The sequence below is a fragment of the Aquila chrysaetos genome, chromosome 23, assembly GCF_900496995.4.
Source record: "Aquila chrysaetos chrysaetos chromosome 23, bAquChr1.4, whole genome shotgun sequence".
In the NCBI taxonomy this organism is placed as follows: domain Eukaryota; kingdom Metazoa; phylum Chordata; class Aves; order Accipitriformes; family Accipitridae; genus Aquila; species Aquila chrysaetos.
In genome coordinates, this window is record NC_044026.1 from 4,821,267 (window position 1) to 4,845,589 (window position 24,323).

The window sequence follows — 24,323 nt, forward strand, 5'->3', positions numbered from 1 at the left end:
GCAGTGGAATACAGCACTGAAAGCTTGCAAACATAGGGCTTGGGAGGAGTAAATGAAGCTGAGACATGTTCTCATTTTCATGCCTGAACACAATGCATTGTAATTTTTTTGTTTTGTATTTTGTTCTAAATTTTATTTTTTTTTAAACATGATGTACTTTTGCTTTATTTCTATGTGTAGGCTGCTCAGAAGCATTGTAAACCACATTGCTGGTCTACAGACAAGCTACAGTGGGGCTTGCAGACCTAATTTAAGTAGTTCCGTGAAGGTATAGTCTAGAGAAGCCTCATGTCTATCTTTAATTTAGATTCTTTGCTATGTGGGGAGATCATGATCTGACAGTCTTCCTGTGTCTAGGGTGTTTGCAGCTTCTCTTAAGCTATATAGACTCCGGCAGGTTTAGTAGCCAGTGAGCTCAGTGCCCTCTGGGCATTTACAAATGTCTCTGTCATCTATTTTTTCAATAATTTTTTAGAAATGTAATATATTTTTAAAAACTTTCACTTTCATCAGATAGGGTTGGAATTTAGTTTCAAAGTTGAGAGAAAGAGGCAAGGAGGAGGGGGAAGACAAACACAATTGCATAAATTCGTTAGCCTTGGAGAACAGGCTACAGAGGGCAAAGCAGGGCTTTGATCAGTGTGATGGATTGAGCTAGTCCCCAGTCTTATTAGTATTAAGTTTAATGCTACTTGAGGCCAAGAAGTCCTTGAAGGTGGTTAGAGGCTGATCGGAGAAGATCTGTCCATAGGAAGAAGATGCTTTGTTAATTGCAAGGGAAGTATGTACTCAACGTTGCTAGACCTAACATCCATACGTGCCCTTCCTGAAATCAGTGGGAATGTAGCCAGCACAAATCCATAATTGCTCTGCTGTGAACATTTCCCTGTGCTTGGATCACAGACTCTGGTTCTCTATTTATTTTCCCAGTCCCTTTCCTTCTCTCACTTGCCTATTCCATAATAGCAAACATGGCAACAACTTTTTGTCCACTTTGTTGCCATTTACAGCCTGGAACAACCAACAGCTGGTTCATTTGTACTATATTTTCCCTAGTTTGATGTGCTCTTCAGCAAGGAGGGGGATCCTCTGAATGCCTTGGTCCATGCCACAGCTGAAGCAGCTGGAAGGTCCAAAACATGAAGCCACAGGGAACTGTGGGTGGCCTTAAGTGCTATCAAAGTCAAGCAGAGCCATCTGGGCTCTGTCCAACCCATTGCAGAGAAAGCTGTTTTGAGCAAGGAAACCTCCATCTTCCACCTGGGAAACAGTCCTGGGATAAAAGTGCCCAATCCCCCATCCCCAATGTGTTTGTGTTACAAGAAGGAACTTAAAGGGAATGAAGGCCCCCCCAAAAAAAAGAAAATATGTATTTAAGGCTGCTGCTGAAGACACTGGATTTGGAGAGAAAAATTTGTCGAGACTTGGGGGTGTATACGAGAGTGTCTGGGGGGGGGCACGGCAGTAGTATGGAAGACATGCTTTGACAGAAGGGTTACCTGGCAGGTATTATCAGCAGAGGAGGCAGGACTGCCCTATTGGTCCGACTGCTGGACTTGCCTGGCTGACACCTGCAAACGGGGATGTGGCAGCAGCGGGTCTTGAAACATGAAGCGCTGGCCCGTGGCCAAACTGTTCTTGTTCTGCCAGGAGCCACAATGAACAATGGCTGCTCTTCTGTCTTGCAGGAGAGGTTATGTGATGTCAATGCCAGGATGGCTGGGCATGATGATGATGATGATGTGAAGCGGTCTGTGCTGTCTGCACAGCAGAATAGAAAGGCTGGGAGGGGGCGTGCAGTTTTGTCTGTGTTTTGGGACAGGGGATAGTCAAAGGAAATTAACTTTGTTAATGTAGTTAACTTTGAAGCACTCTGTCCGTATTTAACAATTTTCTTTTTAAGTTTTCCTCCTTTTGCTCAAACCTGTGATGGCTCATACCTGCTTGCATTCTTTGTAGCTTATTGCATGTACTTGATGGTTGGACTCGATGATCTTGAAGGTCTTTTCCCACCTAAATGATTCTATGATTCTACTTTTGCATCATTGCAACTGCTGCATTTCAAATCAGGTGGACCCCTCTGCGAGCAGGAGGGTGCCCTCCCCTCAGAGCTATTGCTTTGTGGTGGGTTGACCCCAGCCCGCAGCTAAGTACTCGCAGCCGCTCACTCCCCCCACCCCAGTGGGACAAGGGGAGAAAATAGGAAGAGCAAAAGTGAGCAAACTTGAGAGTTAAGGGTGGTTTAATAAGTGAAGGAAAGAAGGGGGTGAAAAAAAAGGTGATGCAAAGGGTGCTGACCAGCAGACTGATGCCTGGCCACTCTGAGCAATGGCTACCCTAGAAGAAAAACCCCCACCCCCTTGTTCCTCTTCCCAGCTTTTATTGCCGAGCAAGACGTTATATGGTATGGAATTGGTCGGTTTGGGTCAGCTGTCCCAGCTGTGTCCCCTCCCAAGCTCTCGCCACCTTAGCCTACCTGCTGGGGGCCGACGTGGGAAACAAGAAGGCCTTGATGCTGTGCAGGCACTGCTCAGCAGTAACTAAAATATTATTTATATGTTGGGTTATCAACACTGGTTTAGTCTCAAATCTAAACCACAGCACCATACAGGTTATGAAGAAACTTAACTCTATCCCAGCCAGACCCAGTACGTGGTGGGAAACTTCAGCGTGCAGCACAAAGTAATGGAAAAGATTTCTTTCTTTTTTTTCTCTTAAGACCATCCAAAAGAGAGAGATTGTAGTCTTTGTTGTGAGTCTGCAAGGCACAGAAAGCTGCTGGACTGAGTCAGCCTGCAGGAATAGACACAGTTTACCATGGCCTAGGGAGGGATGGTATTTATTTACAGCATTTTTTTTAATTCTTCCTTATTCAGCAGGTCTGAATTCCCAGTTGTTTTATATTCTGGGAAATGATGGAAATTATCAGCATGTTCAAACATTGCCAAATTCGGTGCATTTTTTTGATAGGACACAAAATGAAAGTATTCTTCTAGGAATAGGTGTTTTCCAACTGTGCAAAAGAGCGTGTGCTTGACTCAGAATATGATTATTCTGTATTTGGAATAAAGGGTCTTCTACCAAGGAAATACGCCAGTTTAAACCAATTAAACTGGCAAGGATTCCGCTAAGAGCAAACGCTCCAAAACCTAGGGGAAAGCTGAGTTTTTGGAGCCCGTTAGGCTAGCGCGTATCTGTGCGTGCAGAGGAGAAGCGACTAGCATGTTTGTTCAATTTGGCTCCCTCGGCAAAAACCTGGAAGTGTTGCTGCAGGGAGCGGGATAGTGCTGGGCTGCCTCTCCTGGACACCAGTCCATCACGCAGCGGGGCTTTAAGTGAAAGATTAGGAAATACACTCAGAGTTAAGAAAGAAGTGAAGTGTAAAGAATGGTGTTACCATGATCCACGCTTTGGAAATTTTTTGTAAGCTTTAGGTGACAGACAGCTAAAGCGTCCATGCTGTTTTCTCTGACTGCTAGAGTTTGCAGTATCCATTTCATCTCTCTTTTTATCCCGATTCTTCAGCTCCAGAAGTCATGGAGCAGCCCCTTCCCCGTCCTCTGTGCTTGTCAAGCTCCAGCAGGGCTTTCCCCCACTAAGCTCCTCCCGAAGCCCCGGACAGCTGAAATCTCCCTCCCAGGCTTCGGTCTGCCTGAGAACTTTACAATAACGGGAGAGAAGCAGCGACATGGCTGATGTTGCTGTGGTAGAAAAGTTGGTTGTATTTTGGGGTTCTTAACACACGCAACCCCACCAACCAACCCCCCCTTTAATCCACTCCGTTAACAAATGCCTAGTCTCTGATACATGTTGATGTGTCTAGATTCCAGTTTGAATTGGGGATAGAGGGAACTTCACGGTAGGATATTATGTCCGGGGACTGCGTTGGATACTATCTGATACTAACTTCATTTTAAATAGCTTAGTTTGTTATTTTACTCCCTGTTTTGAGCCAGACTGAAAGCTTGCAGCTAAGTGGAAAGGCCACAAAGGGGAGTATTCATCAAAGATAACCTTTGGGTTATCGTGCCCGGGAGGGGTTGCAGCCATTCAGGTTAGATGCTCTGCGTCTGGGCGATTACTTCTGACGGCAGGTTGCTGCACGGAGCCCTTTCCCTGGAGAATCCTTTCCTTTCACAGGCTTTGCAGGGAGGTGAGCAACTCTGCACTGAATTTAGCTTTTGTGAACATCTGTGTCCTTGCCCCAACAGGCACTAGAAGTGCCACGTCACACAGGTCTGGAGGGCAGTGCGCGGTAGGTACGGAAATAGCAGAGGAGGCGACAAGGCAGCACTTCAGTTGAGAGGAATGGTTTTTTTTCTTTTCTCCCCAAGAATAATAGGATTTATTTGTTGACACAAACCTGAATGAGCAGGCACATCTGAAATGTATTGGCTTATATTATGTATTCTATATGCCAAACTAGATGATAAAATGTAATTTTGCGATTGATTATAGGAGAGCAAATGGAAAAGCCCTTTGAAAAGGAATCTGTAGTAATACAGTTGGAATGAAACTTGCTGTTACAAACTCTACTAAATAATGGCAACCTGTTTATTTTATCAAAAAAGCTTTATTTCTATAGCACTTTATATATAGTGTACTACTAAGTAATGATAATTAAAAAAACCCTCGTGTTGCTTGCTTCGAAGTCTGGCAGTTCCTTTACTCTTGCTATTTTACATGAATAGAAGGAAAGCAGGGTCATTCTGACCGAGGGAGGACTCAGCCTTGCCCAATGCAGCCCTATAGGCACCAGCTATAGTAAGATAAATGGCATTAGTAATCATCGTAGTTGACACCGGCTCCATGCCTGAAGGTGTGTGGATTTCGTGGGCCAATTGGGGAATCTTCATCGTAGTGGTGTTGGTAGTATCCACCATAGTATTCATTACGAGCACGCCCTAAGCTTGTCCAGTAGGAGATGTCATCTTCAAATTTCTGCCAAAAAAAAGAAAATACTTGCTTTCCAACCCTGGAGCTTTACAATGAAGAAAGTGAAACAGAAGTGGTGCAAGAGGTTCTCTTTCAGAAATTCAGATCCTTTGCGTATTTGTCAAAACGAGATCTTTAGATCTGAGGGGTTTTGTGACTTGTACCTACTTCTTCTATGGGATTATCGGGGTCCGGAGTGCAGGAATTGTCCTGCCCAGCCCCACCTGGGACCTACCCGCTCTGCCTACTGTCAGGTGCTTAAACCGAGAGCGCCTGCGACTGAAACATGCACTGAGCACCTTTAACATTTCTGTTACCTTTTCAGTGGTGGACTATAAAAACACGTCACTGTCTTGCACTTTAAAGGTTTGGTTCTCCATTGCCCCGTGCCTTTAGTTACGATGTCCCTGACTGCAAAGTGGGTGCAACAGGCTTTTGTTTTATGCCTGTGATCTTTTGCTCCCATTTTGCATGGGTAAAAACGAAGGTACAGTGCAGCCTTCTAGCTATGGAAGCGCAAGAAGCAGTTCAATTCTGCTCACAACAGCAGAGGAAAAACTGTGTGCAAGGATATCAAATACTTGCCAAGCCAAAGCCTTTCCATCTGAATGACTCTTTGGAAATATTTTTGGCTGAGATTTGAAAAAAAAGTTTTGCAAAATACACAATGGGTAAGTATGGCCCAAGTCCTTTGCTGGAACAAACAGTTATTTCATTGTTAAAACTGTGTCTTAATACCCAAGAAAACCTACTAAGTGGATTCATTGTAAGCCACAACAGACCTCATTTCAGTTTTTGAATTGCACACAGGAACTCGGAGGAGAATTCATCTTATGTGCATGGTTTGTCCTTATTACTTACTTCTTGGTATTTGCCCCCAGTCTTCAGTTTCTGATGCATAAAACCACTTTTCCCATTTTTCCTATTCCTATTGGGGGAGGGGGGATATAGCCATGCTGTTAAAAAGTCACTTTTATCTGCATAATGTCCAGGAGGATACAAAAAAAATCCTTCATTATTTCAGTCCAAGCAAAGGATTATTTTTCTAATTGTTCCAGCTTTGAAAATGAGTGCATTCATCTTCTAAGCAATCCACATAGCATGAAGGTCCAAAATGTACTCCAGTTTGCCTGTGCCAATGCAATCTCATTAAATGTATTCACGCAGCTGACAGAAGCCAAGAATTCAACATCTATAACTATTTTTACCTGTTATTAAACGTAGAAATTATTCTACATGTGGGACTGCAACTAAATGCACATTTTTCACCCTATTTCGCCTATTTCAGCATCTGTTTAGCAGAGCTGGGAACTCCTGATTCCACTCCAGTGTTCTTACATTTATTTTTTTTTAAAACAGTTAATTTGTATCCTCCTCATTTGAAGGGAGGTTGGCTGCGTGTTATTGAATGGTTTTCCTTTCACATTCAGAGTGGAGGCACAGCTGCCAGCGCTCGCGATGGTCAGGAGCTGCCCACGCCGCGGAGGCGCACGCCTGCATTTGGTGGGTAACGTTAGTGCAGTTTCATTGAGGAATGCCAGTCACGGCCAGCGTGGTGTGGATTTCTCACCATGTTAAAAAACAAATTGATTAGGTTGAGGCTGCCAAATTAATTTCCTGAAATACGATTGATTGCTTTGGGTCTGGCCACCTATTTCTCAAAGCAAACTTTGGTTGCAATTCATTAAGCTTAAGTTCAGCAGCAGGCAAGAGCTCCACGCAAGATTTTGATGTCGCTTTTTTTCAATTAACAACGCAGGAATCTCTTAACAAATAACGAAGCTTATATTTCTGTGCAACATTTGCTACTTTAAAAAAAAGAAATGGCAGTATCTGTGAACAGAAGCCGGGCAGCTTCTCCCCGGGTGCCCCCGTGGCTGTGCATCCATGCTCGCAGCCGCTTATTCTAAAGCTTTACCAACCCTAGAAAGCCTTATGCTCACCGCCTCGTCGAATCCCAGGTAGAGGAACTGCTGGTACCACTGCTGTACGTCGGGCTGGCTTCTGTCCCAGAGCTGACGCCTCTGCCGTCTCAGGCTGCTTAGGAACTCCTTGGCCACCGCTTCTTTCACTGACACCTCGGGCTTCGTGGCAACAGGGGCTGAAATTAATTCCCCCCCGCCCCCCCAGAAAAAAAGGCATGCCAGGAAATTTTTAGTCGGCCTGAAGCATACGGCTTGCAGCAAGTAAGAAAATGCTTCTCGTATTATGCCATCACCTTTGTGCTTGGCAGCGCGACGCATGTAGCAGCAGTAACAGTAATAAACCCAGGAATCGTTGATGTAATAGGATTTCTCAGCTGCCCTCATTCTCTTGGATTTTCGAAAAGCTCTTCTGAGCTCAAGGACAGAAGCTAAGTGAGGTATTTAAATAAATAAACCCAACCTCAAGGAGCATAGACACAATGCGTTTGTGCTTTGTGGAGAGAACAGGAGACCGGCCTCTGCGTGCTGCTGTTGCAGAAATGGGAATGAAGGTGAGAGGTGGAGTTAAAAAGCGTGAAGAAGCTGGAGAAACACCAGTAACAAGCTGGTGAAGGGAGGTGTACCTCGGAAAGGTATGGATGTGAGGACTGGCTAGCCCCCCTGCCATGCATAGAAATGATAAAACGTGGTAGGATATTTGTTCTTCCCGTGAAACAAGGAGGAATGTCTTGGCTTCAGAGGGTTCATTGCAATGAGGGAGAGACCAAGAACCTGGGTGCGGATGGGTATTTTTGGGGGATGCGAGGGAAGAGGTTGGAGCAGACAGGTAAGTCGGGCGGAGATGTGAAAACCATCGAAGCAGGAGCCGGGCAGACTCGCGGGGGAGGCAAAGGACTGCAGCGGGCAGGAGAGTCGAGAGGTAAAAGTGATGGATGTGTTGTCGCGGGAAGAGTGGGAAACCGCAGGCTGCCCTGCAGTGATGAGCTGGAAACTGATAACTCACCGTGCGCTGGAGCTGGGTGTTATTACTGGGAAGCGGGACAGCTGAATAAATGCCGTGTGAACGAGCCTCACACGTGGGACGCTGCCAGCGAGGGAGCCAGTACTGCGTGCTTAGCCTGCTCGCTTTAGCGCGCAACTGGAAAAGGGGAGCGAGGCTGGAATTAAGGGGCTGCGTGCTCCCTCCATCACCAATTCAAGGCTTTGCAGCTCTTCCCGGTCTAGGCCATGTTGTCTGCACGCTCCAAAAGCCTTCTCCTGGGTGGTCCCTCTCACCAGGGGACCTGAACAAACAAGTGGACTGCTGCTGGACTGCGTAGAAAGCGGTCTTCCAAGAAGGGGCCAAGAGAACAAAGGGAACAAGTCAAAGCATGGCGAGCAAGCCCGCTTTGCGCGTTTTCTTCTCTGCACCTGAGCCAGCAGTCTTTCCATGCATTATAATTCCTTGGAAAAGCTTGTGACTTCCCAGAATAAACCAGATAAATGCCGTGCACGCGCTGGAAAAGGTATACGCTGCTATACGCTGTGCAGAGCAAAACATAGGCATGCTGCCTGAGGCTGGGAACCTTGGTTTTCGGAGGGGGCTGCGCTAAGTAGAGCCTCCAGCCTTGCCAATTCCGAGTCCCAAACGGACACGCAGGCACAGGCTCCGTATGCGCGGAGGTTTTGGTACGGTACGTAGCGAGAGCGGCTGTGAGCTGCCAGCTTTGAACCGGGTGTCGTACGCTGCTCCTCTGCCTGCCTGCTCGGAGCCGGAGGTAGAGGGACAACGCTTTGACCGATAGCAACTGCCTTAAAGGAAAAATAAGGGAAAGCACTTTGCTGTCTCTTTACTTACCTTCGCGTTTCTGAAGCATCAGTTTAAGCTTATTTCCCCTTGAAACATCTAGACAAGTAAAAATAAAACACATACATTTACTAGGAAGGAAATAACAACCAAAAAAAGATCGTATCTCAAAAAATACTGGAAGTATTTTTGCCACAGTTCCAGCTCAACAGCAAGTTTCTCCCAATGCCTCCCTTTGCTCCTGTTTCCATGCTCGAGCGCAACAGATGCTGCAGGGAAGCTTCTGACACTCCAGTGTGCTCTCCCCAGCTCTTCTTGGCCAGGGCACCCCACTACTGGCCTTCTTCACCAATTAAATTATTATATTTTTCAGCAGAAGACCGCAGCTGGTCCCAGTACCGTGACACAGCGTCCAGGGTGGCACGATAATCCTGGAAAACCCTTGTCACAGGGAGCGAGGGGCATGCTAACAGCCAATGCTGCAAAATTTTTCCTTGCAGAAAAGTCCCGAAGCACATCAAAGCTGTCGCCCTGCTGAAGCCCTTTCCCAGAAGGGATCCAAGGCTTTAATTTAGCCCAGGGCTGGGCAGTGCAACAGGAGACCTGCGAGTACTCAGCTGCTCCCAAACGCTTTATTCACTGGAAAACAAGCTCTTTTAAAAAAAAAAAAAAAAAAAAAAGACGTTCAACTTGCACAACTTTTGGAGGGACCGAAAGCGTTCACCCACGCGGGAGGCCAGGGGAAGGCTTTTTCCCACTCCCCGGGACATTTTGGGTTAGGATTTCCCTCCCCGCGCCCCAGCCCGCGCTCACTCACCGGGGGCTGTGCAGAGCAGCGGGAGGAAGATGAGGAGGAGGAAGGCAGCCCCAGGCAGGGCCCCGCGGGGGCACGGCAGCGGCATGGCGGCGACCCACCTAGGCGGGAGGAAGATGGAGATGATGGAGCCGGAGCCGGAGCGGTCCGACCTGGCCCGACGCCATGGGGAGGGGCAGGGAGCGCTCCCGGTATCGGCAGCCGTGGGCTCCCGTGGTCGCGTGCCCTTTGCATTCGAAGGTGGAGCGAGATGAGTTTCAGCAGGACGAGGCATCCGGGCTTTTGTTTGGCATGGCACAGTTTGCCAGTTCCCAGCAGCCCTTTTTTTTTTTTTTTTTTTTTTGGTGGTTACGCATAATCCGGTGCAACTGGCAAAGACCTTTCAGCAACTCACGCAGGCTTTTCTTACAGGGGAATTAAAAAAAAATAAATAGCTATAGCACATCATTTAACATTTCTCTACACGTAAAGCCCGTTTGTCAGTTGCCTGTAACAGCAGACGAAAAGCAAGAGCTTGTCTTGGTGGGAAAACAAAATCAGAATTGACCAAAGGTGGCTTAGTTCAGGTTTTTTTCTCCCTCTCCCTCCCTCCCACCCCTCAAGTCCACAGAAAACCGCAATGCATTTTAACCACTCAGCTTTAAAAAATAATTCGGCTTTCTTTTTCTACATATAGACAGGTTTAGCTTATAATAAGACCTCAGGGACCAAAAGCCGAACTCACAAACTGAAAGTCCTTGCTCAGCAGGACCGTAACTGTAACGGTGCCTAAACTTACGCTGCCTTTTCCTAATTCGGACTTCAGCTTCCCTCGGTGAATTCAGCTTCTCTCAGCTCCTTCCCCTGCAAATGCCAGAAACACCCCAGATGAAGCCTAGCGAAATCCTTGCCCGTCCTCGGACACAAACCTCTCTCCTCCCTCGCGGCAGAGACCCACGACGCTTTACGGGCGTCTCGCCTCCTGCTGAAGCTGTGCCAGGGTCCAGCCGGGAGCGCGCCGGGGATTTAAGGGGGGATGAAGAAGAGCCGGGCTCTCGCTGTAACCCGCTTGTGAAAAATCTGGCAAGCGCCGGGGCCTCGGCTCCCTGATCCAAGGATTGTTTCCAAATTGGTTGCAGATCGGTATGTGCACACGCGGTGTATGTATCGTAGTTGTATGTAAATACGTATATCGGATACGCGTCTGTGTATACGTATACGCGTGTGTACGGCGAGGGAGCTGTGCGGTGGTGATGAGCTCCCCGTGATGAGATGAGGAGCCCGCCAGTGCTATTTCAGGCGCAGCTAATTGTGGGAGCGGGACGAGACCCTGGGGCTGGCTTTCCCGCGCATCATAAAACGCAGAAGCGGCAGCGGCACGGGTTCCCCAGCCTGAACCGTCGCTTCAGGTGCCCGTCCCCATCGCCCCGCGCATCTCTCCCCTTGTGAAAACCGTGCTTGGAGCTGCACCCAAAGCCCTTCCCCTGCCTCCCTCCATCCCCCAGCTCACGCTCAGGCCTCTCTCCTCATCCCAGCTGAAGCGGCAGCACCAACAGCTTGAAAAATCAACGTGGTCGCTCCAGCCGAAGTGGCTCGGAGGGGCAGAGCGGGAGGGAGCAGCAGCTCCCAGACCCCTGTGATGGAAGCACTCGCATAGGAGACCGGTGTCCCAGCTCAACTCCCATGCAACTGGGAACCAAAATTAGTTTGTCCTTTCTGTCGCCGCTTTTGAGTGTTTTGGGTTTTTTTCCCTACAGCCCCATGTTTCAAGTGGCAGCGGACTTAACGCCGTGCGTTGGAGCAAACGCCCCTTCTGCTGAATCAACGCACTCTTTCATCAGCTTAACGTTGCCAGCCTCTTCACTAAAACCACCCGAGGTTTTTGGATAGCTAGTTGCAGAATATAGCTAGAAGGGACAGAAGCGAAGAGCACATATGTAAGGCTACATGAAACAGCCATGGTGTAGGTAATTTATAAAACCAGGGCGATAACTCATGAATATTTATGGTCTGCTGCTCTACTGGTAATGGCAAAGGGTGTTTTGTTCAGCTGGTTGGTTTGTAACGAGCCTTGCGTGGGAGTTGGGCCTCTGCAGGACTTCAGGTGCCTCTGGGCCAAGGGAATATAAAGCACAAAACCTCCTCTGTATACCAAATATATCATAATGACTCAAGAAACCGCTGAGATAAAATGCTGTCTGGTGAAACCCAGAGAATGGATTGACTCAAGTGCAAGGTTATTGTAGAAAATTGTTGCTCTAGTGGTGGAAGAAGTGATTGACAGAAGAATATAATGCTTAGGGTTAAACTGAGTGCAGTATCTTCCCAGAAGAGGTCAGTTTCTCAGTTCAAGGCACAGAAATTTTTGACATAAAGTAAAAAAGTTGTGTAAAAATATAACACCACTTATTTTCAAAGGCAGCGGTGAAAGGTGACGGGTATTTTCCCAGTAGCAATCTTTATTTTCATTCTAGGTTGTTTTAAGGACTAAGGCAGCGTTGCCCTGGTGTTGTATTAAGACACGGTTTTTTTCTGCTGAGCTTGTGACTACTGCACCTTTATTGGAAGTATTTACCTTCAAATGAGTATCCATGTTTATTGATATGCCTGTGGTACCCCTTTCTGCTATTTGCCATGTAAAAACACAGCCGCTGTGTGCGCAACTGATACCGCGCTGTTTTCCTGGTCTCTCTCTATCAGCAGTGGCATCACCCTCTCTAAAACAGCACGGAGGAGTTTAAGGCTTGTCTTAGGGCTTGGTTTGCTTCCACGGGCACGCCAGTGCTGGGAGCTCTCTGCCAGCACGGCCCCGCAGCATCCCCGAGGGCTCTGGGTAAGAGAGTCTGCGCTAATGACGTCATTCGGTTAACTGCCTTTCATCACCACTGGTGACAGTGGTGGACTCCCGGTGTCGAAAATTTGTTGAAAGATGTTAATTAACGTCATCAGCAGGACTGTTCCCCAGACTGCTCGGGGAGGAGGAGCGGTGAGCAGGGCCCCTTTCACGCACCGTGTAAAACTCCGTCAAGCCCCGTAGCGTAATGAGGAACGCTCATCGGAGGGATGCCCGCGCCAGGATAGCGGGATGGAGCTGGCGGGTTTCGCCCCTTCCCCAGCATGGGGCTAGGCTACGGTGTTGCGAGCCTGCGTGTTGAGGCAGAAATCTGGGAGCAATCCAAAAGAAAGCCACTCTGAGCCTGACCTTGAGAAACAACGGGCAGGAGCCAGGCAAGGAGCTCGATGGAGCCGGAGAAATCCCGATCGCCGAGCCTTACTGCCGGCCAGTGTTGTCTTCGGAGCCTGCAGGACTTTGTGTACGTTTTTGGGGGTAAGCAGATAAGATTCTAGCCAATTTTGTTAAACAGTTCTGCAACTCGCTGCCTGTTTCACCAAACTGCTCAGGTGACCCCGTTTCCCCTGTGTCACCTCCAAGTTTACGTGTTGTGGTTTTAAGCCCGGTGGTTTCTATAACTACCTAAAGTGGTGTAGGTGTGTGTGGCTGTTTAACGGATCTGAACTAAACCGGGGAAAAAATCTCAGCCCCAAAGCATCGCTGAATTTGTGTCTGAATGCCTTTATTATTATTGTACATTTTGCCTAAAATTAAGTACAGAGAGATTTCTGAATAGCAGAGTGACACCTCTGCTTTCGCATCTCATCACAGGAGCTGTTGGGAGAACTGTGTTGTGTTCATTAAAACGTAAGAGAGAGCATTAGTAATGACCATTCAAGGATATTCAGAAATTCAAAGCAAAAAAAAAGGGTGTTAAAAAGGTTGATCTTGGTTTCTTTCCTTCTTTTATTAAGCTTCATGTTTTCAAGCATTTCAACACAATAATGTTTTTAAATGTAGTGTAGATTAAATGCTCATATAATCACAGGACTCCCAAAGCTGGATTTTCAAGGGAAAAAACCCACCAAATATAACAAGACTTAAGGTAAAATACTGGGACCTGGCATGAGCTTACTAACTTAGTAGGCAAATAGATGAGTTGGAAATTGGCCAAGGATTGCAGGAGATGACACTTTGTCTTTTGCAAAGAAGCACCATGAAGATTTTGATGATCTGCTAAAATGACCCATTTGATCAAGAACAGGGCAGCATTGAACAGTGTTCCCGACACCGAAAAAAATATTATTTTCTGTTTATGAGGATTTTACAAAATTTCCCAGCCATATAGGCCTGGTCGCTAGCCTTAGGACAGAGGCACTTGGCACTCCAGATTGCTTTCTGCAGCCTGTTCCAAGAAAACTGCAGGAGTCATGTTTTCCTTCCAAACAGAAGGAAGAACATTTGAGTCGTTGGTCAGTTCTTTCCAAAACATTTTGAGTTTCATACTATTTCTCCCACTGCTCCAGAGTCCTCCTGATAGTGACAGGACCAGCCCCAAGTCGCAGGACAAACACCTTTGCTTTAAGGAAAGTTTATTTGTTGCTGGCTATGAGTCTCGTTGGCCTTGACACGTGGTTTGGGACACATTTCACCCACTGCGTCTCATCTGGTCGCACCATTGCTTCGGTCCATGTCATTAATTAATATTAGTGTTTATGTTTTCCATAGAAGATAGCTTAAAATACAGTCTTTCCTTTTTTTCCCCCTGTGCTTGGCTACTGCTGGTGAGCTTCTGGCTCACCCTGTCAGATAAGAAATGGTGTCTGTTGGTCTGTCCGTCCTCCTCCCTTCACTAACTGACAGTGCTTTGCTGCCCTCGCTACAGAATTAACCTTATTGCTCTCGTGATAAGCACAGTGAGAAGCAGATTAGTTCGGCAACATTATCTGATCACAGCTGCTTCCTTTCTGCGGAGGGATAAAAAAAATTCTCTCTCTAAGAAATCCTTCTCCTTTTTCTCTTTCACTGCCTCCAGTATATTTTTAGGATAAACCTGTAAGTATATAGCAAGTCTGCGAGTCCGATCTAACAGGAAGGGAGATGGAGAGGGACTGTAGTACATTACATTACATGTCTTTTTACCACAGCCTGATTTCATTCGAATCACTCTTTCTTTTACTGCTGTCTCTCGGGACTCTTCTTTTTATGCTTCAGAACATTTTTTCTGGACTCTTATTTCTGAGCTATTTTTTACTTATTTTCATCCCCTTATTTTATTATTCACAACCAGAATGCATGCACACTCTTTAAAAAAAAGAAAAAAAAAAAAAAAACCACCCAAGAAACAGGCTGCAACTGTTCAAAGATTAGTAAATGCAAAGTCATAAAATCTTAAATTTAGCAATTTGGTTTTAGCATCCCTCTTCCTACACATTATTGCTGTCTTAATGGTTTGTACGCGTTCCGGTTCTTTCCCCAAAACTCTGGGCTCACTCATGGGGTGGGTGTTACTCACATAATAAAAAATGCTCTCTGACCTTGTGCTGCATCATCTCATCAGTGACCACGCGCTGTTCACGGTGACCAAGCCCTTCCCTGAAGAACGTCCCATACCACCGCCAGCTGCCCTGTCCTGGCTGTCACGGTTTCCCCATCTTCCCAAGCCCCCGAGCAAATCCTCATCACGAGAGCATGATTTCCTCCCTTGCGCTTCACCAGAAAGCTGTTTTGGGGACACACCACCATCACGTCAGCAAATGCAAGACCAGGGCAAGCTGCGAGAAGAGGAGTTTCTTGCAAGCCCAGCCACCTTCAAACACTTGGGCACCTTCATCACAGCTGGAGGAATATTCCTCCCCTCTCCACCCGCAGCCCTAAACTCCCTCGTCAAAACAGCGTACGTGAGTCTCTTCCTTTGTAAAGAGTATCACCAGAGGAGCCAGCCTTTCCAACGCATGGTTCAGTACCTTGTGATGAATCCAGCACAAACTGGAGGACAGCTGGGAACCCGGTTGTTCTTCCCAAGGCAGCTGCCTTACCCTGAAGAGCTTAAGTCAATGTGGTGGCTTGCTACCACCAAGAGAAGGAAGCCTCTCTGCCCGCTGCTACCTGGTCCTCCCCTCTCGTACCTGCACTGGCTCTAGTACTTTTAGGAGTCAATTCAATGTGCTAAAACAGCAGACCCATAGTCAGGTTTACTCTTGCTGGGCTAGTTTTCTTCAAGACTAGTGAGCTGCGACGGCTCAAGTAGGTGGTTTGCAAGAGCTGGTGCCGAGGAAGAAGGGAGAGTATGGCCAGAAGTGGGACTGGGGTGAAAATGGTGGAACAGAACTTCTCCCTTTTGCTGGAGGAAGGTATTAGGTCTACCGCACCCTGCGGAATAGCTGGGGGTCGGGCTCAGTCGATGCTCGGAAAGCGCTGTCACTGCAGAGAGAGGCGCGATCTGAACGCACGCCGATCCCATCCCGCCCGAGCACCCCACTCAGATCGGTTCCTCTTCCCGGCTTGCATTTGAGCCTTCACCAATGCCTAAAACTGCTCCCTTTCATGTCAAATCGGTGTCTTCGTGACCCTTTAGCGATGATTCTGATGCCCGTTAAATTTGGGCATGCTCCAGAGCGGATTTCTGCCTCTGCGGGGAAGTTTACGAGCAGAACGAGTTTTTTGGCTGAGGAGCAAAGGGCTTTGAGGCAGTGACAGGTTAGCTCGACCCAAGGTTTCCTCCCCTGTGCCTCAGTCCCAGCAGCGATGCACGACAGCGTGGGAGGCAGGGCAAGCCCTACGCGTCTCCGCTGCGACCTCACCAGCGTGGACGTAAGCCTCAGAGACCTGCAGGGACGCAGCGCACGCCTACCGAGCATGTGCTTTAAAACTATTTTTTTTTTTTATTATTTTTAATTTCAAATGGGACAAAGCGGGCTCGTTTTCACGGGGAAGGCAAAGGGGCGCATCCCAGAGAGCTGCTGCCACCCCTCGCTCCGTTTGAAGCCCCTGTTTCAGAGCACGGGAGCCAGAACATCACCTGAAGCCCGCCAGGCATTTTTAGCATAAACAAACCAACCTGCGACCCCCTGCCTGCCTTCTCAGGCAGGTAGGAACCACACGGGCTGAAATCTTCAGCAGCACCGCCAGCCTGCCTGAGGCAGGCCCCCCGGCACGCAAAACGTCTGCCCGAATGGTCGAAATAGGGCAAAGTCATCCGCGGCGGAGGGCAGGCGATTGCTCTCTCCTCGGGTCGAACGCGAGCCTTTGGGAGCCTTAATAACAGGCAGCGCGCCCCAGCTCGGAGCACGGTTCTCAGGTTATCAGAGCAGAAACCTCACTTGTCTTCCTGACATTATCACGTGTGACCTTACACCTCTCTTGATCTGCTTTGTGGCCGCTCTTGCTGGCTCTGCTTTATAGCTGTGCTTTCCAGTTTCACCAGTGCCCTGCCTGTGAACAAGCCCGCGCCTCTGTTCATCTGATGTTAGATTACCTTTCTGATTTACGGTTCGGTTTGTTTCCAGGAGAATGCACTTTCTGTAGTCTCTCCGTGCTGCTGCTGCTGAGTAAGAGATCGTGACATCTTTAATCTTCCCGTACGAAGCCCCACTGCACCCGGCTGTGCTCGGATGCCGGAGGCTTCGAAGGGCGCGTGTGCCAACCTGGCAGTACCACGGCTGCGGGGTATGGAAATTTAAGGGGAGATTTTTTTTGCCCGTTGCGATCATTTAGGCGTCTGTCCTGCCCGTATTCATGCACATCTGTATTTTTAATCATAAGAGCCCTATGGAATCCCGTTTATCTCAGAAAGATTAAATCCATCTGCTGCCTGGGTCTCGCAAAACGCCGTCGTACAGAAACGCGGCTCCCTTGGAAAGGCAGGCGTTCCATCCCCGGCCCTTTGCTCTCCCGGGGCTGTGTTCGGTGGGTGCCGGAGGGGAACGCCGCCGGGCTCCGATCCCGAAGCCCGGCACGGGGCCTGACCCAGCTCACCGCAGGCCCATTAGTTCTGTCCACGCTAATTAGGGCTGCACAGCTTCTGAACTCAAGCGGGGTCTCCTTCACCCAAGCAGGAGAACCTGCCCGCGTTTGTGGATGTAGACAGGCTTCTGAAGTCCCTGCTAGCTCCTCTTGGCGTTGACATAATTGCTTTTACGCCCTGGAGCTCTTGCCACGGGGGATGGCTGTGGCACGGAGGAGGTGATACGCTGCCATCCGTCTCCACCATGTGGTTTGCTCTCCGTCAGAAATGTCCTGGTGGATAAGACAGCCCCGTTCTGGGCCAGACCAGATATACACTTTAACCAGAAAGCTAATCTGCTTCAGAAATAGGAATTCTGAGGCTGTAGTTCTTCAAGGTGGGGTGAGCGATTTAATCGCTTACTTCTACCAAAACCAACACAAAAGTCTTTTGCCTCCGCCTTTCTCAAAATCTGCCACTATAAACCCTTGTGGCCAACTCCTTGTTTTTTTTTCCAAGGACAACTGCAGTGATTTTTGCTTTAAAGAACATTTTCGTGGTTTAACATCTCTTCACACCCTGCACTGCAGATCTGTAGTACTCTTCTAAGCAAAGGACAGTGACTGCTTTTCTATTAGGTAATGTTACCACCTAATGGCCACAATGGAAAGATGCTTTCACCTGGTAATTAGTAGCGATGCAGAGGCTGTAAGTCTAACAAACACATATTAGCTGAACATTATTTGGAGCTCGGGAGGACCTGAGCAGGGTAATTACACAGTGATGCTCTGGTGACACTGATCTCTTTCTCTCCCCTGTGTGTCCAGGTTAGCCATACCGGAGTGAGTAAACACGCAGACAAACCTTCGAGGACTTCTTGTACCTTAGAGAAATGGCACGAGCACAGTAATGAGTACATGATAGATCAGGAGAGGCCGTGCAGTGGTATTAGACTGTTTCTTTTCACTCAAGTAATAACTCGGTTAGGAACGTCTTCTTAAAGATGGTCATTTAAACTTTTATTTTTCACGTTGATTAATGCAGACACAGGGACAGTATGTAACACACAATATAACTTTGCTGTTGGTAATCACTTGTTAATCAGAGGTGATAAGATCATAGAATCATTTAGGTTGGAAAAGACCCTTAAGATCATCGAGTCCAACTATAAATCTAACACTGCCAAGTCCACCACTAAACCATGTCCCTAAGCACCACATCTACCATCTTTTAAATACCTCCAGGGATGGTGACTCCACCGCTTCCCCGGGCAGCAGGGAGGAGACAGGAGCAGCTAGGAGGCTTGCTGCCTTTTTCTTCAATGAAGAGAAAACTGGGGGAGCCCAGATCAGTCACGCTTTGAAGCATACAGTACCTGATGTGGGAGCACATTTTTCAGAGACCTAGCCTGGCCTGCTGCTGAGCTAATTTTAGGCACCAGGACAAGAAGAATCCTGGTCCTGTTGATTCAAATGCAACACTTGTCCTTGGGTTTCGTAAAATCAACACTTTACCCTTGATCATTTCATAGGAAATTTTTGTCATGGCATTTGGGTTGGCCATTTAATGAGAAACAGTGTTACAATTTCAGGGAAAAAAAAAAAAAAAGCCCAATATAACCAAATCACTGAATCATTACAAAGCCAGTAAATATGCCTATGGAAAAGCTTTTCCATAGTACTAATCTTACATGATGTATTAATTTATTTTTTACTTAAAACAAGCCATACTGAAATGTTTAGAGAGGAAGGAGAGAAATACACAGAAGAAAGAGAAGAGAAATGCACAGCAGAAAGAAAGGAGGAATGCATAGCAGAGAGAAGACTTTTTATCTGAAAAACAGGAGCATATGTTGTAAGGTATATATTTTACTAAAGAAGCCAAAACCCTCAAATCTCCACTACTGTCACCATTCCTATACAGTTCCCATCAAACCTACAGTCTCAATATGTGAAACAATCCATCAGTCTCCCCTAGCCATGGAGAGATCTTGCTGCCCAAGGCACAGATTGATTTCCCTGTGAGCGCACAGACAACTCGGGGCTAGGCTAAAAAAAGAAGCAAAAAGTAAAACAAAGGCTGACAGAACACCTTCATTTTGGTTTCATTATGGACAAATTCCACCTCTTCTTATTTCATCAGAGGTTTCTCTCCCATATTCATCTCTGCTTTTCACTTAAACATCACATACTTTCATTTAAAAATAAGTAAGTTCTCACACAGAGAACTAAACTCTTATATGTAAATAAACAATACAAACCAGGAATATTATTCAAAGATCTAAGCACATTCTCCACATAGCAATATATTGGAAAAAATATATCTGCCTCTTCCCTCCCCAGACTATGTGAGCAGCTTCAGGAATGAATTATCCAAAACGATCTGAGGCTGAGTTTGTGACAAGAACAATTACAGTTATGAAACATGTATATTTTTTTTTACCAATATTTGAATTCTGTGCACCGGCAATGCCTGTGCAGGTAGCAGAGCAGCCTCCCTTCTGGAGTTCTTATAACCTAATTGGATGTGTAATGGGCTCAGAGTCTGACTTGTGAGGGAATATCTATCTATCTATCTTCTCAGATGGGTGTTAACAAGCACGTGGAAGGTATAAGACATTTTTCTTGGACAAGACTGGAACAACTTCAGAAGGATTGTCTTGGACTATGTGGATCTTTCTTAATCAATGAGGGAGGGAGGGTGGTTCTTGCTAAAAGACAGTCCCTGTCACAAGTACTCTTCTTGATCCTGAAACATGAGTTTACACAGGGATGTCAGAGGATCTGAATTATGTAGGTGGTCAGCCCAGAGTGATGCCTTCTAGCCTTAAAATCAATGCATCTCTCTCAGATGCGAAAGGAAGGAAAAGACAGGCGGTAGCGTAGAGTTTGTACATTTACAAATCACCCATGAAATTGATTGCTCCATATTTACACAAAAATGTCAGCCAAAGCCAACTTTCCTTCAACCTAACCGTTATCGTTTTCCCATCAATTGCACGGCAGTGGTTTCAGGCGATATCTGAAAAAGGACGACGGCTGATGACAATGCTACGAGGAGCAGAGGGGCTGCAGGTGAGCAGCAGAGCAGGCAAAGGGTGGTAGCGTAACAGATCGGAAAGACCAAGGGGCAAGAGCGGGACCCAATTCTGCAAGACCTTGACAAATTACATTTACTCTCATAAGTTAAAGATTTGTGCCTCCTGCTGAGGGTGAAAGCTGCGTGGCGAGTGGTAAGAATATTCTGTGCAAGCACAGCCCTCACAAAGCAGAGTAACAAAGAAAGATGTGCATTTTCCCATTGCTACACCGAGACCCAACCGTCAGACTGGCTGACTGCCATGGGGATGGACTGACATAAGGGCTTATCCTTCCTATAAGTGAAAATCCAGGTTTGATCCACGCTCTGTTAACTGTTCAGTTCCAAAGGCTTTAGCATCTTTTCTCAGTAACCACACTTGGCAATCAATATTTTCAGAAGCTGTTGACACAGCCTTAAAGGCATCCCATCTATGTCTATCAGCAGAGAGCTGCTCGTCTCCATATATCCGCATTAGCATTCACGGGGAATGAAGCAGTATTAGAAAAAAGATATTGAGCATAAGACCTCTAAATAATACCCGCACGGATTTATTACAGTGTCAGTGTGTTGCAACATCCAAATGAACATTCAGGAGAGAAGCCCCAGAAAATATCAGACCCCGCACAGCTTCTTTCAGACAACCCTTCTGTACATCATTAATTCTTGCCTATAGTAAGTCAAGCCAAACACAGCATGCAAACATTTCTGTATTCCAGCCTGCGCTAAATAAATGTTTTTCCCTATTGTTTTTTAATGACAGATGTTTCCCTTTGTATCTTCATGCCCTAGCACAGGTCATCCTACTGTCCCCTTAAAATTCTGCACTTGTACGTGAATGCAGGTGAATAAACTGCAACAGTCAAACATGCGGACAAGTGAATAGACCCCTGCATGGAAAATTTTTTTAAAACACTGTCTGTCCATCACCGTTCCCTGCACTTGTTAGGGGACAATGTTCTTCCACCCTGCTCTTACATTAAAAGCTTCCTTAAACCAGCTAGATTCCTAAAATGCCCAGAGTCAGACTTGTTCAGGAGAGCTCTCCTCTCTCTTAGGCATTTGTTTGAGGCCAAGAATATAGCTTGGCCTAAAACAAGACCTTGGCAGGTCTTGGCAAGAGTTCAGTTCAAAGAATTTAGGAGAAGTTGGTGCCTGATTTAACCGCGTGCCTCCAAACAGCAACCGCAAAGCAGGCTGCCTCTCCCCAGGTCCCCCTGCCCAGCCTTTCCCTGCACGGCCGCGTTCGTTAGCGGGGACGTGGTGAATCGTCACTTCTGACCCTTTTAATCAGTCCAGCCGGAGGGATGCAGCAGCTGGGCTGGGACACGCGTGCCCTGCGGCCACGACTGCATCGCCACGCTGGCAGAGTACGCCTTCCGCAGACCTGGTTTAAGTCCTCAGGTTATATCGGGACTATGAGCTGGTAAAAACCAGCCTTGGGAGGGGGAGCAACCGAGCCGTTACAAACATATTAACTGATGATCAGGTTTGAGGATTAAAAGTAGAGTGTGGCCGCTGCCTTCAGCTTGCTTTCGGGAATCACAGTGAAGCTAAGCTACTCAGTCTGCAAGCTTGCTTTTGTAAAAAATAAATACTTTCCCTTTATTCCCCAAACATGGCATTCTTAACTGCACCTATAAATTACTTCTTCAGTCCTCTTGCGCAGCAGCACGGAAGGCAAGTTTTGAAATGGAATCTGACAAATCTACAAAAGTACGTAAACCATAAGGCATCGGTGCTACAAACAGCAGCTTTCATTAAAGTAGTGATTTTTAGTTGTTTCCTCATTGGTCAGCTGCAATAAAGAAAATATTAAGAAACAAACAATAGCATTACCAAAGAGACTGCTAATATCCCTCTACATCCACTCACTTCTAGTATTTTCAGCCATCTCCTCTGCTGTGGAGTGTGTATTCACACCCCAGTGTGCACACACACGGGAGCACAGACGGACAAAAAGCATCCTTCCAGCAAGGAAAATACCCTGCATGAGACTACAGACCGCTGAAGACTAAAACATTTATTTACGACACCCCACAGTTGTTGTCAGGGCAGGAGTAAGACGCCACAATAATTTTTTCTAAAGAACACTGACATGTTTTTGACATTCCTCCCCTTCCTCCAGCAAACAAATATTTTATCAGTTTACCTTTAAAATAATACGCTTCCTGTCTCCTTCCCAAATGCCTGGCCAGAAGAAATGACCTTTCCTGCCACAGAACAAGTTTCTCTTTATTTCAGCATGTCTTGCCTCCCGCAAGCAGGGCAAGAAGCGACCAAGGCTGCGAGCGCGGGAGCCGCGGGACTGCCGGGGATGCCGGGCGTGAAAGGCGCGTTTATTCTGCTTCTCCCGAATCCCAGCCCCTCGGCTGCAGGCGTCTGCTGAGCGCTCCTTGGACCAAGTGTGGAGAATCACATTTCTGCTTAATCAGGCCGGCTGCCTGGAGAAAGATGATTGCAAGCAGATGTACCCATGTTCTCATGTGAAAGGAATTCGGGTTTTTGTGTCCGCCGTAGGATGAGCGACCGGCTCCGGGGAGTATTTTAGTGCTCTTTAATTTCTTGCAGGTGCTGGAATTGGTATGGATCGGTGCAGCAGAGCTGAGACCCAGCATCCAGGAGGTGCGTGGAGGGATGGCACACCTAGGGTCAGCAGGAGGGCCAGAGGGACAAGTCACGACCGGCAGGCTCGTTTTACTGCAGGAATTTGTAAAGACCCGTCCCCCAGGTAAATGCCAGCCGTGCTCAAAACCTCGCAAGGCTGCAGCAGCAAAACTATGTTTTACTCCAGGCGCAGTGGTTTTTACCTCTTGTTACGGGGCATCCAGGAGGAATTGACAGGATGGACATCAGTAATACCAAAATAATTTCTCTGAATCGAACTAGTCAGGGACAGACGACGAGTGTGGCATCTGCGTATTGAAAAGCTCTGGTTTTCAGTGGGACATCCCAGTAATGCTGCAAATGGCCCAGGGAAATCACAATCAGTTTAAAGAAACTTTTGAGGCAGTTACGGCTGTATTTTGGAGGCACATTATGTATTGTAGGCACCAGAACAACTAAGACAAGATACATATCCAGGCGTTCAGTGGAAATGGATGTACCCTTTGGATCGTACCTCGGGGTATCTGGCCATATGAGGGTGAATATTCATAGCCATGGCACATATCTGGACGTACAGTGGCGAAGCAGCTGTATGCAGTCCGTATGGTCCCAGATACTCCACACAGGGTTCACCTACAGGCAACCAGCCACACGTCCACATTCATGTAGGAGTACTGAGAAGTGAGGCTGTATTTACTGCTGCCTCTTGGGAGTAACATGATCATGCAGATCTCAAAAATACCACTGCTGTGGCTTGTTGTTTACTGTGCAAAACCCAGTCCACGTAGCCTAAGCATTTAAACCTAAAGGAACAGGACCTGGAAAACTCCAAAAGGTTTTTTTTTTCCTTTGCTGACTCCACAGGAAACATCAGCGCTTACTCAACGAGATGCCCTCTTAGAAACCTAAAATTTAGGTTCAGGTCTGGTCCCCGAGTCTCCGATGAACATTTTTTAATAGCAGATATGGGCTAAGCAAACCCTGCCCTGCCTTTCCCCACACTGTTGTGCCTGCCCATAGAGCTCTCCATAAAGCCATACAGCGATCCAGATCAGGGAATTGGCCTTGGCTGCACGGATCCCAAGGGAAAAAAGAGAAACAACCTCCCCGTGATTTCACCTGATCTCCCGATCCACCCTGTCACTGACTGACTGAGCCACAGCCCAGCGGGCAGGAGGGGACCAGGCAGGGATGAGGACCAAGTTAGATGAGACTGAGCCACCCTGACGTCTCACCACCATGGACACCCTCTCTTCTCCCTTCATCCCTTCCAGGAGCTGCTCTCACTGCTTACACCACCGTGGCTCCAAGGGCACGTCTCTTCACCCGGCCAGTTTAGCTCACTAAGCCGGCAGAAGAATAATCCAGCAGAAGACTAACCCAGCAGCAACGGAGGTGGGCTGCTCTCCTAGCTGGCTTCG

The 24,323-nt window shown here is 47.3% G+C and overlaps 1 protein-coding gene across 5 annotated transcripts; it reads right to left on the bottom strand.

Moving 5' to 3' along the window:
• Window positions 1–4,553: 4,553 nt before the first annotated feature.
• ECRG4 (ECRG4 augurin precursor) lies at window positions 4,554–22,666 on the bottom strand. 5 transcript variants are annotated; one of them, XM_029998883.2, is made up of 6 exons: window positions 22,448–22,666; window positions 10,239–10,303; window positions 9,464–9,561; window positions 8,698–8,745; window positions 6,879–7,036; window positions 4,554–4,941 (listed from the first exon to the last, which is right to left on the bottom strand). In XM_029998883.2, the coding sequence occupies exons 3-6, from the start codon at window positions 9,546–9,548 to the stop codon at window positions 4,780–4,782; spliced, it is 453 nt and encodes a 150-aa protein (XP_029854743.1). In that variant the 5' UTR covers window positions 9,549–9,561; window positions 10,239–10,303; window positions 22,448–22,666; the 3' UTR covers window positions 4,554–4,779. The 5 variants fall into 5 exon arrangements, with proteins under 5 accessions (XP_029854743.1, XP_029854746.1, XP_029854742.1 ...); XM_029998886.2 differs by lacking the exon at window positions 10,239–10,303 and having other exon boundaries at window positions 22,448–22,663; XM_029998882.2 differs by lacking the exon at window positions 22,448–22,666 and having other exon boundaries at window positions 10,239–10,452.
• Between the last annotated feature and the right edge of the window lie 1,657 nt (window positions 22,667–24,323).

Bases quoted from the DNA above. Each gene is read 5' to 3' on its own strand.
- ECRG4 (XM_029998883.2), bottom strand. From the start codon at position 9,548: ATGCCGCTGCCGTGCCCCCGCGGGGCCCTGCCTGGGGCTGCCTTCCTC. The intron at 8,746-9,463 runs GTGAGTGAGCGC...TTACTTGTCTAG, and splicing joins GCTGCTCTGCACAGCCCCCG to ATGTTTCAAGGGGAAATAAG. The intron at 7,037-8,697 runs GTAAGTAAAGAG...AATTAATTTCAG, and splicing joins GATGCTTCAGAAACGCGAAG to CCCCTGTTGCCACGAAGCCC.